This window comes from Choristoneura fumiferana, chromosome 4, assembly GCF_025370935.1.
Source record: "Choristoneura fumiferana chromosome 4, NRCan_CFum_1, whole genome shotgun sequence".
NCBI classification, from domain to species: Eukaryota; Metazoa; Arthropoda; class Insecta; order Lepidoptera; family Tortricidae; genus Choristoneura; species Choristoneura fumiferana.
In genome coordinates this window covers 5,908,798-5,923,218 of record NC_133475.1, presented here as the reverse complement: position 1 = coordinate 5,923,218, position 14,421 = coordinate 5,908,798, and the positions used below count along the sequence as shown (strand labels likewise).

The following is a 14,421-nucleotide window of genomic DNA, read 5'->3' as shown; positions in this document are numbered from 1 at the left end:
TACGCAGACGAAGTCGCGGGCAAAAGCTAGTTTATAATATTAGTATGGATTATTTCGGTGTTTAGGCGCGCTTTAATTTAACTCAGTACTAATACTACTAAGGGACCATTGTTTATTCTTCAGAAAAAAACACCTGCGTCAATTGTATTACGAAAGATTACTCAGCTGCGCTATATAATATGAGCGAGTTGGCAAAAAAGCAGAAAAACATCGCAAGTTTATACTGCACTCAGAACGGCGCACATACATAACTGGAGACAAACGAAAGCTTATTAGTTGTATAATTTAATGCTGGATAGAGCGGTGTTGAGAGGAACACTCGAGCGCCCTGATTGGTGCTGAATGGATAATGTTCGTGCCAAATGCTAACTTAGCCAATCCGGCACGCCGCGCGACGCCGTTTGCGGCGCACCATTAACCGCTACACTTGAAAATAGCCATTAAAATCAAACGCAAACCTTAAACTCAACTCCGATACAGATGAGGAAATTAAACTTCAAAGATTACAAACTGATCCTCCAGGCAAAATTCTCGTGTACACAGATGAGATGACATAGGTACTCTGTTAACTGTGAAATTTATTTATCTGGTTGATAAAATCATGATTAAAACTGCAGTAAATGCCTCTCCACGAAGCTTGGTTTCCGATCCGGGCATTTAACTTATGTGTGTTAGTTGAGCTCCTTTAGGATTGTTGGGAATCTGGTTCTAAAAACCAGATCTTTGTGTTATACACCCACCTCTAAATACCTACCAGTCATTAAGTGTGTTGGCAATCCACATTCGAGGCCGTGCCGGACCCTTTGACGCGTTCTGTACAAGCAATTAGTTTCTTGTTCACCCCACACTGACAATCGTCAATCGTGTCGTTCTTGATTATGGTTCTCCTTAATTTTTATTACGTCCTACGCCAGCTCGCGTATCTCATGACGGAGATTCTTTCAGGTTTCATGAAATAAATATCTAACTTTTAGCTGCTTTTATTGTAAAGCGAAATGTGAGGTAAAGAACTTACATGAGGTAAATCAGAAGTTTCTTTGAGTGTCGCGGAGTGGCATTAACTTGTAAGTCGGTGCCGGCGGCTGACACCCGACCCCGCCGACTTTGAAGTAACATTGCCTTTCGTCCCAAGAAAAGCCACCGACCGGCATCGTGCTCCATTTCGTTTCCCACGCCTTTGTCTAAGCAAAGAATTAATAAAAGTTTTAAAAGCTTCACGTTTAACTTCATTGTGTAGACCGTAGTTTAACGCGAGTACGGAGGAATTTAATAACATTTGTATGTTATCATTCCAACTACTTCAAATTTAGTTCCATTTTAATTATTTTATTCAGCCCTGGCGTCGAGTTTGTATGCTCTTTAAAACCTAGTATAGTGTTAGTTCATTTCGGCATGTAAAACAAACGCAGCGATTGTGCTACTCCCAGGCCAGTGCTAAAACTCAACAAGTCGGGAAGTTTTATTCGAGGCCCGCATAATTGTGGTCCATGCTTTCAGTGTGTGTTTCACTAGAATTCTAATTGTTGTATGGACCAGATATAGCCGAAAGCTTCTGTTTGTTGAGTGGTCTGGCGGACATGGACGTCCGACGTCCCATACCCATACTTTAGAATGAAAATATGGTTCGGTCCACTCCACAGGCTTACTGGTTATTGTCATGTTATAGTTGAAATTGTAGAAAAATATATACATTATATTATACCTATGAAGTAATGCTTCGTAACAGAATCGTGCATTATTAAACTGACTGGTTTTTGTAGTAGGTATTTGAGGATAAGAAGATGAGTTGTGATTAAACTCGACCGATGATACGATAATGCTATGAATGTGAGTAAGAATCAGGAATGCTGTTTATTTCAACGCAGGGACAATGAGGCAATACAATGAGGTTGTTACACTTATGACTCAAGAAACGTCTGAACTCAGCCAATGTTCTATTTTCAATTGTAAGAACTGTATAAAAATCGAAATGCAGAATTAAAAATATAATAATTATGGCATAACTTGAAAGCATTAATAAACATTAATGACGCCTCGCGGTTCTTTCTTCTTCTCGGTTCTTTTTTTCATTCCTTTTTTGCACGGAAACCCAGACATGAGGAAAAATACTCTTGTCCACTATTGATTTCATATTTTTTTGTGAAGTGAACCGGTAGGTACGCCTGTATTTACTTATTGGCTGTCCACGGCATCAAACAATCTTACTTCTTTCTTATATGAATGTTTATTATTACTCTTTCACGGATTTAATTACATTTGACACGACTAAATATTCACTTATCGCAGAAAATTCTTCGCAATCAAAGTCACGTGCAGTGGCTAGTAAGCTAATAGTTTCTTCAAGTCCTAGACTGTAAGGCTTCTACTAAAGATCGTTAATTATTCACCTCATTGACTCCTAATTCAGAAATCCCCGCCATTACTGGGATCAAAAGTCACAAGTTTAACATTCTTCGAGCTTAAGCAGTACTTACGCCGCCGTTTTCCGTAATGAATAAAGCAGTTTCTTCCAAGTTAGTCAATTCCGTGCACGGAGGCTGCGGCGTTGCACCGCGGGAGGAAGTAATATTAAACACGCCTCTCTCCACCCCGCAATATTCCCACACCACGCTGCAGTTCAATTCTTCATCCTGCAAATTTATTCCTTACTTACCGCCAACGTTTTGATACATTTCTGAATATCACGATTGGAATGTCAAAACGTTTTGCTACGTGCTTTGTAAATTTGCAACTCGTTTTTCCCGTGTTATAGTTTTTCACGCTCCTGATTTATGTTCAAAGCAGGAATTTTACGAGAAGAGCATAAATATAAGAGATATTGCGCTCGGTGTAGCGGATGGAGGCGTCCGTCGTAAGGCTGCGTCGTAACAAAAGATGATTTTTGCGGCATATCCTTTATCCCGCCTTTTCCGTGTACGGCGGCTATTGCGGCCGCCATCGAGCCGAGAGTGGTCCTCTCGTTAGGGCCGTCCACTTGGATAAATCGAGTTTCCATTACTTACTCGTTGTCATTCGCTTTGGTCGTGCTACGAATTTCAAATATTGTCTCACGACGACTTCGGTTGAACCTCCTATTCCTCGTCAGGATGTTGTCTCTGAGCCTTAATCTTTATTTTTTTTAGGAATCTTGGCCTTGGATGATTTAGTTAGTCCCTATTGTGACTATATGTATCAAAGGGTTGTGGTTTCAGGGGTGACTGCGGAACGACGCGTCGGGAAGCCCTTAAAACTTTCCCAATATCTGCCGTTACGGCCGTTTCTCTCATACCCGATCCTTGTCTTAAATGTGGAATGAATATAAGTTGATCTGAGATTTTGGGAGAATCAAAGCTGTCAATAATGAGGAAAGTTCCAATCTTTACCTATCTAAAAAAACTTTTCTTCTAATAAGCTTTAGTATAAACTAACTATTCAGCTTACCCACTATTTCATTTTCCGTGTTTGCCTTTATAAAATTTTAACGGATTATATATTACTTAAAGAAAGAGTACGCAGTGCAGTGCATCGGCGGGCGGCGGGAGTTCATCCTAAATGCACGTCTCCACCTACAGTCTAAGCCCTAAATCCCGCAGCTTAGCGCCGCCGAATGAAAGTTTACACTAAAGATAAACTCGCCGCCTCCGATTCAACGCAGACTACTCCGCTGCTCTGTTGGCTTTTCTTTCTTTTTACGCTTTTACAATTTCACAGTGCGAGTGAAACATGGCACTGTTTGACAGTCTTGAATCATTATTTTTCTTTCGGCAAGGTTAGTTGTAGATATGGTCAACCAAGTCAGTACGTAACCTTTTGTAACAGGTCTTTTGCTATGTCAGAATATAAACAAAAAGGTTTCTGTAACTTAACATTAAACCCTAGGATGGTAAAGAAATTTAATTTCATGACTTCTTTAAACATATTCGATTTCATTGGGAAAAGTTGAAAAAAACTATTTAATAATTGTTGTAAACTTTAACGAATTGTCTAACTAGGTACTTGAAAAATACAAGTTATTTCGAATCCGTTCTGCGAGACTTTTCTCTTCGTCGACATTGGCGTGAATTATTTGACAGGGGACATTTTTCCGTGTAAATATTGGTAAGGAGCTCTTATTGCAGTGCTCGTAAAGCCGATTACCCAGTATAAGCTGGCGAGGCGAGAGCGAGGCAGACGCAGCAATTTACGACCTCGGCAGGTGTCGCCGTAACCGTAGCAGAAATACAAACTCCATAGCTTCGAACGCAACCCATTCATATTTTGCTACCACATTGCTACTTTTTAAGCATCAAGGTTTTTATGCTTGCATTAAGAAAATTGAAGACCTACGACAAGAAGGTCATGTTTGTCGTTTTTTTTTCTATTATTCTGTGATCGTATTGTTTTTTATGACGTTAAATAAATGTAATTTCATTCTTTGTTATTAAAACACTAAAAAACGATGACCCCCAGGAATAACTCCTATACTCGTATAAGCAGTTTTTCTTGATTTTTCCAATCCGCTTCACTTCGCAAGCCTATTCGCAGTCAAACATAGTACCTACATCGAGTAAACTTGTAGGTTAATATAGTTATCTTGTGAACCGTATTCCTTTAGATTTTGGCCTATATTCGGAATCCGTGATAGGTATATTTTTTGGGAATGTTGAAGAAATTTTTAGCTTTAATTGTATATTGCAATGCCGCCGTTGTTTGTTTATGCTATAAATAATAGCATTAAAACTAGGTGAAAATTCTCAACTACTTAAATGTATTTAAATTAGTATTCCCTACTGGATAAACATACTTGATGTTAGTTTATATTTCTTTCCCACTGTCAATGTACCTAAATATTAATTTCGGAGTAAACATAGAAGAAAAAGTTAATAAAAAATAAGTTTTTATCAAAAAATATTCCTATTCTAAATACAAGCTTCGTTGCTAACTGTATTTTTTTACTAAATTCTTCATATGCATGCCAATCAAATTTATATACGTATCCGACTATTGGAAGTTCGCGCTAAATGTATACCTACTTACAAACTTAAGTAACTGTGAAGTTACACAAATAAAAGCCTTTTGATGGGACTGTTTTTATTTTTCGTTTTAAGCTTTTCTAACTTTTGCTTAAAGCTTATAACAAAGAAAGAAAAGGTTAAAGTGAAAGAAAAGTTTGTAAAAAAAACTCCTCGACAGCATCTCGATCTCAATCTAGTTTACATATTTTGAACACTTCAACGTGACTCTCAGATGTGGGAAGAAAATTTTTTAAGTTCTAAAAGATCTTTGTATCACTTCATTGAGTATGGTACGTGTAGCTTTTATGTGTGTAGTTTTAGGCTAAACCCATAATAATATACCGGCTTCCGCGCTCCTCTTTGTCGTGGATAAAAATGATGAACACCGTCCCGGGTGTAGTAAAGCTGCGTTATGATTTATAAAGCTTGAGAGTGCTAACAGTGTGTGTTCGTATAGTTATTTACAGGATGATGAACGGTGCAGTTTATTGAGCGGCGTGATCGCGTATCGGTCGGAAACGCAATCCGAGCCCGCACGAACTTCCGTCTACGCTGTCCTGAGCAAATAGAGCGGTACTGCGCCACTGTGGCCCCGTTGTACTCGAGCCCTGAATGCCTGTTTTCATCGTTAGCATGCAACCATTTATCCATTCAAATGAACGCGTCGATAGGCACGATGAGAATGAAACCCGGGCGCATAGCACAAACGCTAATCGATATATGTGTAGAGGTGGCATTTGTGCGGCGTAAGACGTTTCGAAATTAGAGTGTATTGACTATTAGTGCGTTTTGGGACTAGTGCATTCGCCACCGGAGAGCTACGCAGTATTAAACTAGGTTATTAAAATATTTCTCCATAGGGTGATTAGTGAGGTTTCAGTAATCTCTTAGGTACTTTTTAGGGTTCCGGAGCCAAAATGGCAAAAACGGAACCCTTATAGTTTCGCCATGTCTGTCAGCCTGTCTGTCTCTCTGTCCGTTCGCGGCTTTGCTCAGGGATTATCAATGGTAGAAACCTGTAATTTAGCACGGATATATATATATATATGCGGACAAAATGGTACAATAAAAAAAAAAAAAAAAAATTTTTAGTGTACCTCCCATAGGCGTAAAGTGGGGGTGATTTTTTTTCTCATCCAACCCTATAGTGTGGGGTGTCGTTGGATAGGTCTTTTAAAACCATTAGGGGTTTGCTAAGACGATTTTTCGATTCTGTGATTTGTTTGCGAAATATTCAACTTTAAAATGCTTAATTTCATTAAAATCGCCCCCCCCCCTCTAAAATGTAAACCGATGGGTGGAAAAATTTGAAAAAATCAGGATGGTAGTAAGTATATCAAACTTTCAAGGAAAACTATAACGGCTAAGTTTTCTTGAGAATTATTAGTAGTTTAAGAGTAAATAGCAGCCTAAGGTATAAAATATACCTAAACTTGGAAGATTCCGTATAAAATACGAAATCCTTAGAAAAATATTACTTATTTTTTTCGTAATGGCTACTGAACCCTATTTTGGGTGTGTCCGACACGCTCTTGGCCGGTTTTCTCTATTAATGCGCTACATTTAACCTCGTTTACAAAGATTCATTTTAAGGTGCTGCTTTACAATATAGTTGTCAAGCCAAACTTGACCCTAGAGAGTATCCGTCCCAGTCCCAGATTAGAAATTTATGGAGATTAGCTGTAACATAGAAAAATAATGGACATTTCGAACAATATGAACAATGGAATAACGGATTTGTAAATTTATTTACTATACCGACCTACTTACGTTTTTAAGGCTTTCATGTTTATTTGCCTGATTTATCGATAATGCTAGCGCCAGCTGCGTGCAGGAAACTCGACGGAATAGCCATAAAAAACTCTCGTAACAAACCCGTATAAAGTACCTGCCTTAATTCGATATCCTTGTCGTCGGGAATTGATAAACGATCGCGAATCGCCCCGCAGGCCTGCAAAGGATTCGGGGAGTTTCCTTGTTTTCCCTAAATTTATCATGTAACCTTTTTCGCGGCGAGTATCGAATGCGAAGCACTCGCTAGCACCTGCCCGCTCCCACGCTAACTACGCTAGCCTACATGCCCTCCAGTCACATTTTCTTTTCGTACGTGCCTTAATACAATTCTGACGTTTTATTGTGTCTTTATGCTTTGTACAGAACACCGCTTACTGTACTTTTTTTCGTATACTTATCCGGTGAAGAATTAAGAAACTGGCAACATTCGTGGTATGGTGGAGTAAAATTTGCATAATTTATCATGTGAGGCAATTTGTTCAACTACTTAGTAATTATACTTCTTTACTGATGCTATAACTGGGACACATTGAAAAAATCAGAAAAATAAACTAAAGGCGGGAACCCTCAGAAAGGAAAATAGTTTCTAACGGGGTGCACTGATTGCTTCTCTCGTCCACTCAAAGGTTAACTGGTAGATATCCATTAAAGAGATAAGTCCGCCTTTGTAAAAGTATCTAAAAGTTTGACAATTTTATTTTGTTTCTTTTCTTTTTAACCCCTGACGCAAAAAGAGGGGCGTTTTAGCTGTTATAAGTTTGACGGCTATGTGTGTCTGTCTGTTTGTCAGTGGCACCGTATCTCTTTAAGGGGTGGACTAATTTGAATGCGGTTTTTTTTATTTGAACGCAGGTTTTCTAGAGTTGGTTCTTAGACACGTTTCATCACAATCGGTTCAGCTGTTTTTGAGATACCTATTGAACTTCGAAGTCACAAAGTCGGGGGTTTTCCAACTTTTTGTTGGTTAGGTTATCGTTTTGTACAATAAAGACTTAACATACATACATATAAATATAAAAATAGGTAATTAAAATTTCCGAGTTTGCTAGTAGCAATTACTCGTACCTATAGTATTTAGTTGATAGATAACTGAGGCACACAATACTGCTACGAATAATAAATTCCCGAACGACCCGGTCATATAATTTAAAGCATTATCTTTACTAAATGTTAAAACAGCTATTACAACGTTTCACGGAAAAGTAGGACTAATTACTTGTACAACTTTAACAAAAGGCGATCTTAACAAACAAGTTCACTGTGGAACCAAACGGCAAGGAAATTGCGCGTTGCTACCGACCCGTATAATTAATTGCTTCACGAATAAAATTACAGGGCTACATGTTTATTATCAATGTATACGTGTTCATAAATATTTCATTGCCGGGGATATTAAAATAAAATACCAGTATTGATACAAAATATAGTGTTCCAGTGGCATAGCCATTGCCACAGAAACGAATAAACGCCTTCGGCGCGGGCTCGCCCCGGGCGCGGTGCGTCTGATTGCTTTGGTCACAGCGATGAAAATCAATTTCTTTTATTCATGTTACTTCATTATTATATCATTTTTGTGCCAGTAGCGTAAACTTGGTTAGGCAATCGACAGCGAAAATATCAAGTTGATGAAACGTTAATACTTACGGTATTTTCGATTTGCAAGATTACTGGATGTTATTTAGTACTCGATTTTTAATTCAATCACAATACGCCGCACAAATATGGTCCTGAAAGTAATATTCTATAATTTATTTGAAAGGATTAATGAATTCAAATCATTTAAAAAAAAGATGGCGGCGCAACAAAAGAGATTCGCAAATCATAATTTATAACTCGACCCAAAAAAAATCAAAGCACTAGACAGCTTTCCCCATTTAGGCAGCGAAAGGTGCGGCGAGCTGTCACAATGTCCGTCGATGTGATATTGATAAATGTAGCCCCGCTGCCCTCTATCAAATTAAATATTTCCCGATTCCGCCCGGCGAGCCCCGCTCAAGGCTCTCGGTCCAAAAAACCATGCGCATTGTTACGCACATAACATTTATAAATTCTCGAATAAAGTTTTAAATTCTCGCGCGTACACATTTGCAATAATTAATTGCTTCTGCCTCGTCACCTTTTTTAATATTTCTGCCTTAACGGTGATTTATTTCATCAGTGACGGCGAAGCACGAGAGCCGCCGTAGTCCGAAATGAAACGCGCCACTCCGGGCCCACATTATTGGATATCGCTTACGAGGGCCCCCGTATTTGTCCGCGAAACAGGCGCCGCCGATCGCCCATTTGATCCCCGTGGAAAGAAGTCACAAAGGAAGCCCACTTGCGAGTTCACTTCGCAAAAGGAGATCGACAAAAACTGTCTTCTCTCGTCGGCGGGTAAATAGCGTCAGTCCATTAGAGCGCGGGTCGAGGGCAACGTGTTCTGAGCAAATCGAATCACAAGGGGCGCGGCCCATTATGCAGATTTTCCATTAGTGAAAAACTCAAACTGAGTCGCAAACGAGCCTGTCGGCGCTCGCGCCTGAGAGAGCCTGAACTCGCTTGGGTTGCTCTGGGACATCTTGCCACTTACTTATGTCTCGTTAACTCATTTCACATACAAATTTGTTTAGCATGTGGTTTAGTACCACACCAGGTGGTAGGACCTTGTGCAATGTCCGCCCGGATTGCTACCACCATCTTGCTCGCTAATTCTGCCGTGAAGCAGCAGTGCTTGCACTGTTGTGTTTCGGCGGGGAGAGTAAGACAGCCGGTGAATTACTGGCACTTGAGGTATCCCATCTTAGGCCTCTAGGTTGGCAACGCATCTGCAATACCAGGTGTTGCAGGTGTTTATGGGCGGTGGTGATCTCTTACCATCAGGAGAACCACTTGCTCGTTTACCGTCCAGTCGAATGAAAAAAAAAACACCATTGATTTTTGTGGGAAGAAAAATGTTTACTTTTTGCATAATTTCCCTCTTACTATAATTTAAGCGTGCACCAAAAAGTTACTACATACTCGTATAAGCCATCACCAATATCAAACCAGTCATTAAATGATAATCCCTTTGATTTGACGGCTGATTTGACATTGGTTATATAGTAGCTCAATGCAACTCACGCTTAATTTTCTTTCTTGTAGGTAATACATACCGTAATTTTCATACTATTTCATTATTACCCAGCCTTTCACGTTTGCCACTTAATTTAAACCAAAAACAGATAAAAGCACCGCTGTCTAAATCCAAAGAGGTATATTCGCTTTATAATCGATGGCCTTCTTGTCTCTCGTTCGGCTCCTCTTTTTGCTTTTTATCTTCGTAAATTTTAATTTTACGGATTGCTAGTTCGCATTTCGTATCGTCAACGTCGCTGTAATCAAGATAAACGTCCTCTACTGTTCTGTATAGCTCTGTATTGTGCCGGACGAACGTCAGGCTCGGGCCGGGCTCGATTCATCAATGACAGCGCGTCAATTTGACACCACAGAGGCATCGAAGGGACGGTCGCGTTAAGTGTGCGGCCCTTTTAAATCACCTGAATTTGAAACCTTATATCAGATAGACAGGATAACCTTAATAATTACTGCTCACCTACACATGTACTTGGCCTTAGGTAGGTACTGTTTTTACTCGTGGATCTTTGTTGTAGGCAGAAAAGAAAACAAAATAGAATAAAAACATCAGCACACTTCAGTATTGATAAACAATGTGGCACGTTCTGCGGGCGAGGCATCGGCGGCACTTCAGCCGCGGCGATAAGTCAGCAGGAGGATGTGTGCGGATGGCCGCGCGGTCGTAACAGTAAATCTGGGGGCACTTGGATTTACGCCGGGCCGGATTGCTCCGTAGGCGGGGGCCAGCACTTAATTACCGCAGCCGAGATTAGTTCCCGCGCGGACGCCTATTGCTGCGTCTTCCAAACTGCGGTAACTCTTCCGACACCCGACCGCATGTGGCGAACGCTCGTGTCCAAACTGCTAAATGTGTATTACATTGGAATTGTGTTGAAATTTATACAAGCATTATAGCCACATTTATCAGTTGTTATTTAACATTGTTTTTAATTAATAAACAATTAGATTGCAATTGTGGACAATACGAGTTGAGGTCCTCTTTATCGTCCGCAATTTGCGAATTTCAGACTAAACTATACAATACTAATAACACCCTGCCTGACACTAGTTATTTCTGATAATAGGTCAACGGTTACCAAATAGTTTTATTATACTAGTAGGAAAAATAGTAATAAATAGAGTAGGCACAGTGAAAATCAAAGAAGATAATTAATCCCTTGTTTACTTAATACCGGCTTACAAATTCGGCAGACAAATGAAAAAATAATATAAAAATGATGAAACACAGCGGACGAAGCTGCTCATGTTGCTTGCTTAGTCGCCATGTATTTGTCATTTTGCAAAAATAGCACATCTTCAAGGTTAGCGTTTCAGTTTAAAAATAATAAGATATGAAACGACTTGAAAGTATCATCACGAGGTCGTTCAACCGTCTCACAAGCGGCACTTTACTGCAGATATTTCTTGAAAGGAGCGATGTTCGAGCTACTCGTATGTAAAGTGGTGTTTTAGATAAACGCCAGAGAGGCATCCTAGTTGCACTCGATGTCGAGCGTGACGTATATAATCTGCATTTCAAATCTTGAGAACATTTACAACTACGATCCCATCTAAGACCGACCTTCACCCATCTTGTGTTTAAAGATAACGTGTGTCTAAATCCTTGCAATGGCAAATAGGTTGTTTATTTATATGAAATTATGGCTGTAATAATAAAAAAATCGTTTTTCAATGAACTTGCCAAATCCCAGATTCTAGTGTTCACAGTTAAGTTTATGTCTCGTTAAATCTTATATTTAGGGCGCAAAATTCATTGAAGTACTAGGGTTGTCACTTACCTATCTACATACTCGTATTAAATTACCCTTATCAGTTACAATTTTTTTAATTCTTATGTTTGTCAGGATCGACGATTTTTTCGATCTCGATAAATTTTTCGGTTTCACAATTTAGTATATTTTTTTTATCAGAAAATTGCAGAGCTGATTGTATTGTTTGCATTGCTTCGCCATCGAACTTGCGAAAATTATTATCACTTACTATCCCAAGTGCAAAATTTGGAGTTTTTTGGTTAAAAATTGTAAATATAATAGGTAAGTAAATATACCAGGCAATAAATAATAAGTAAACTGAGTTTCGGATTCTGTTCAATTATATATATTTGTATTATTTGAGTACCTAATATTTTATTTCATCAATTTAGAACCATCGCCAACTCTTAACTGTTAGTCATACGTCATTTCAATGGATTTTTCTCGCATTTTACGATCCCTGCTAACCTGCTTATAATACCTACTTGGAAAAGAAAATATGTATCTTGATAAAAAAACGTTAATTTTATTTTTTAAACTTTTTGTGTCATCTTACGATATATTTTGTATTAAATAAGTATGTCCACTATGTCCACAGCCTAACGTACAAAATAGGTATGTAGTTCTGGTACCTTGGCGTGGCAATTGATATCAATAAGCATGCCATGTTTTCTACAGAAAACGCCAGTGCTGCGCTCGATCACTTTTGTATTTTGGGTATTTGGAGATTATTTCAATAAGAACTTAAAAAATATAATCATATCTCAAGCGTCTGTGAGTTTATGCTTACTGTGCCTAAATTATTTAATACAACGTCTTTTGACGGTCTTTACTTACTAAGTTTTAATGTAAAAAAATAAATATATTTTTTTAAATTGGACAACCCACTTTATAGCTAAATCTTTTCACATAGCTAACATTTTTCGAATTGACTTCAGTCAGATTGAGGTAGTTTGGAAGTAAACTTTGGTGAATTTGCCTTTTTACTGAAAAACTACTTTTGTGCTTGGATTAGAAAGTTTTCCCGAATCCCCCAAGTAGAAAACAGTTGCATCATGTTTTTTTCTGTAAAGAATTGTGGCATTGAAGTTGGAAATGAGTGAATATTATCAAAAAACGGTGTACAAAGCAATTAAGGCACAGTGAAATACATAAAGCCAAAACTCACAGACGCTCTAACATTTTATTATGATTGTATTTTATTAAATATGTACTTTCATACATGGTTATGTACTGACTATTTATTACAAAAAAGTGCTGCTTGAAAATTACCATTCATTACAAAGATACACCAGATTATGCATGCCCGATTTTAGCGTGGACAATCTTTAATACGCAATCAATATTTTGTAAATATACTATTTTTAAATATGTTTTTAAATATTTTTTGTGTTTTTTGGATTATTTCGTTTTTTTTTTTATATAAAAAGTTTATATACGTGCTTATAGGGTTCCGTACTCAGATACGGTGCAGGTAACATACGTACTGTCGTTATGCTATCCATCTTTCTGCCTGTCTATCACATGGCTAAAAAATAACTGAAATTTGAATACAATGTCGTGTAGCTACACTTCTGTTGTCGCTACAACAACAAGAAATAAAAATTAATTAACCGGAGGTGGGGTTCCCCATGCAAGAAACGGTTTTTTTGTTTGTTGTATCTAAATCTCAAACTCATATACATTATATAAATATATATATGCATAAACAAGAAATACCAAACCGGTCAAGCGTCAGTCGGTCTTAAAGAAAAAAAGTAAAACTGTGAAATTTGTTTGTCCGCGTTTGTTTTAACTTAACCAGATAGGCAGTTTTTTTTTTTCAGAGCGCGGTGCGCGTGTCCCACTCGCACTTAGCAGCTAAGCTGGTTTTTCTTCATTTTTAATGGAAGAGGTGTATACGTAACTTAGACATATATTGTACAAGTATTATCAATATGACCACGGCCCAACGTGCAAAATAGTTATGTGCTGGTTATTATCTCCGCGTGGCAGTTGATAACAATACCTAAGCGCGTTTTCTACGCAAAGCGCCAGTGCCGCGACCGACCGCGGATCGCCGCGGACGCATGTATACCCGATCCGATCTCGCCGGCACGCGGTTAATGAACCGCTAAATATAATTATTTTTAACTACCAATTATAGAATTAAGTTGACTTAGTCGGTGCGTGTCTGCAACACAGCAGAGGAAATATAACTCGCGAAAACACGCACGTAAAACGTAACGGTATCGGACGCGACAACGATAACAGAATTTGGCTCATTTGTATATTCTTAAAATAAATAAGTTTGAGTACAGATTGTGAAAGATTTAGTCGGCCAGTATTAAAAGACAAAATGCGTTTGTTAGTGCGTTTAGCCACCCTAGGGGTGATGTTTGTGCTGGCTATGATTGTGCTGGTTCAAGTGTCGGACTTGGGGGCGCGGGGCGCCGGAGTGCACCCTGCGGGCCGGAGCGCACGCGCAGCCCGTCTTCCTTCCTATGATGACCTCCAGTCTGAAACAGAAAGGGACCTAGTGAATATCACAGAACCGCACCAGAGAAAGATATACGTTATAGAGGTTAGCTTCCTATCCGATTTTTCAAACACGTATGCAAATAATATATATTAATATAATTTTCGTAATTCGTTCTTCATTATTATAACAATACATATATTGATGTGGAGTCAGTATTTTTATAAGTTAACTATTGAATTTGCTTTTTGGTTTCTGTTGCCGTTGTGATGGTAACGTCGATAGAACTTGACCCGTTTCACGAATTAAATTTCCATCTTCACTTCGT

The 14,421-nt window shown here is 38.6% G+C and overlaps 1 protein-coding gene across 2 annotated transcripts in view; it reads left to right on the top strand.

Annotated features, from left to right (window-relative positions):
* The window catches only part of LOC141427343 (mannosyl-oligosaccharide alpha-1,2-mannosidase IA), a 110,144-nt gene that overhangs the window by 76,170 nt on the left and 19,553 nt on the right, over positions 1 to 14,421 (top strand). Inside the window, exon 1 of one of the 2 annotated variants that reach the window (XM_074086679.1) lies at positions 12,929 to 14,198. The exons of the other annotated variant lie outside the window; for it this stretch is intronic. Coding sequence (XP_073942780.1) covers positions 13,974 to 14,198 — 225 coding nt within the window. The 5' untranslated portion in view covers positions 12,929 to 13,973. Of the gene's footprint in view, positions 1 to 12,928; positions 14,199 to 14,421 lie in introns of those variants that run through there. 2 annotated transcript variants of the gene reach the window in all.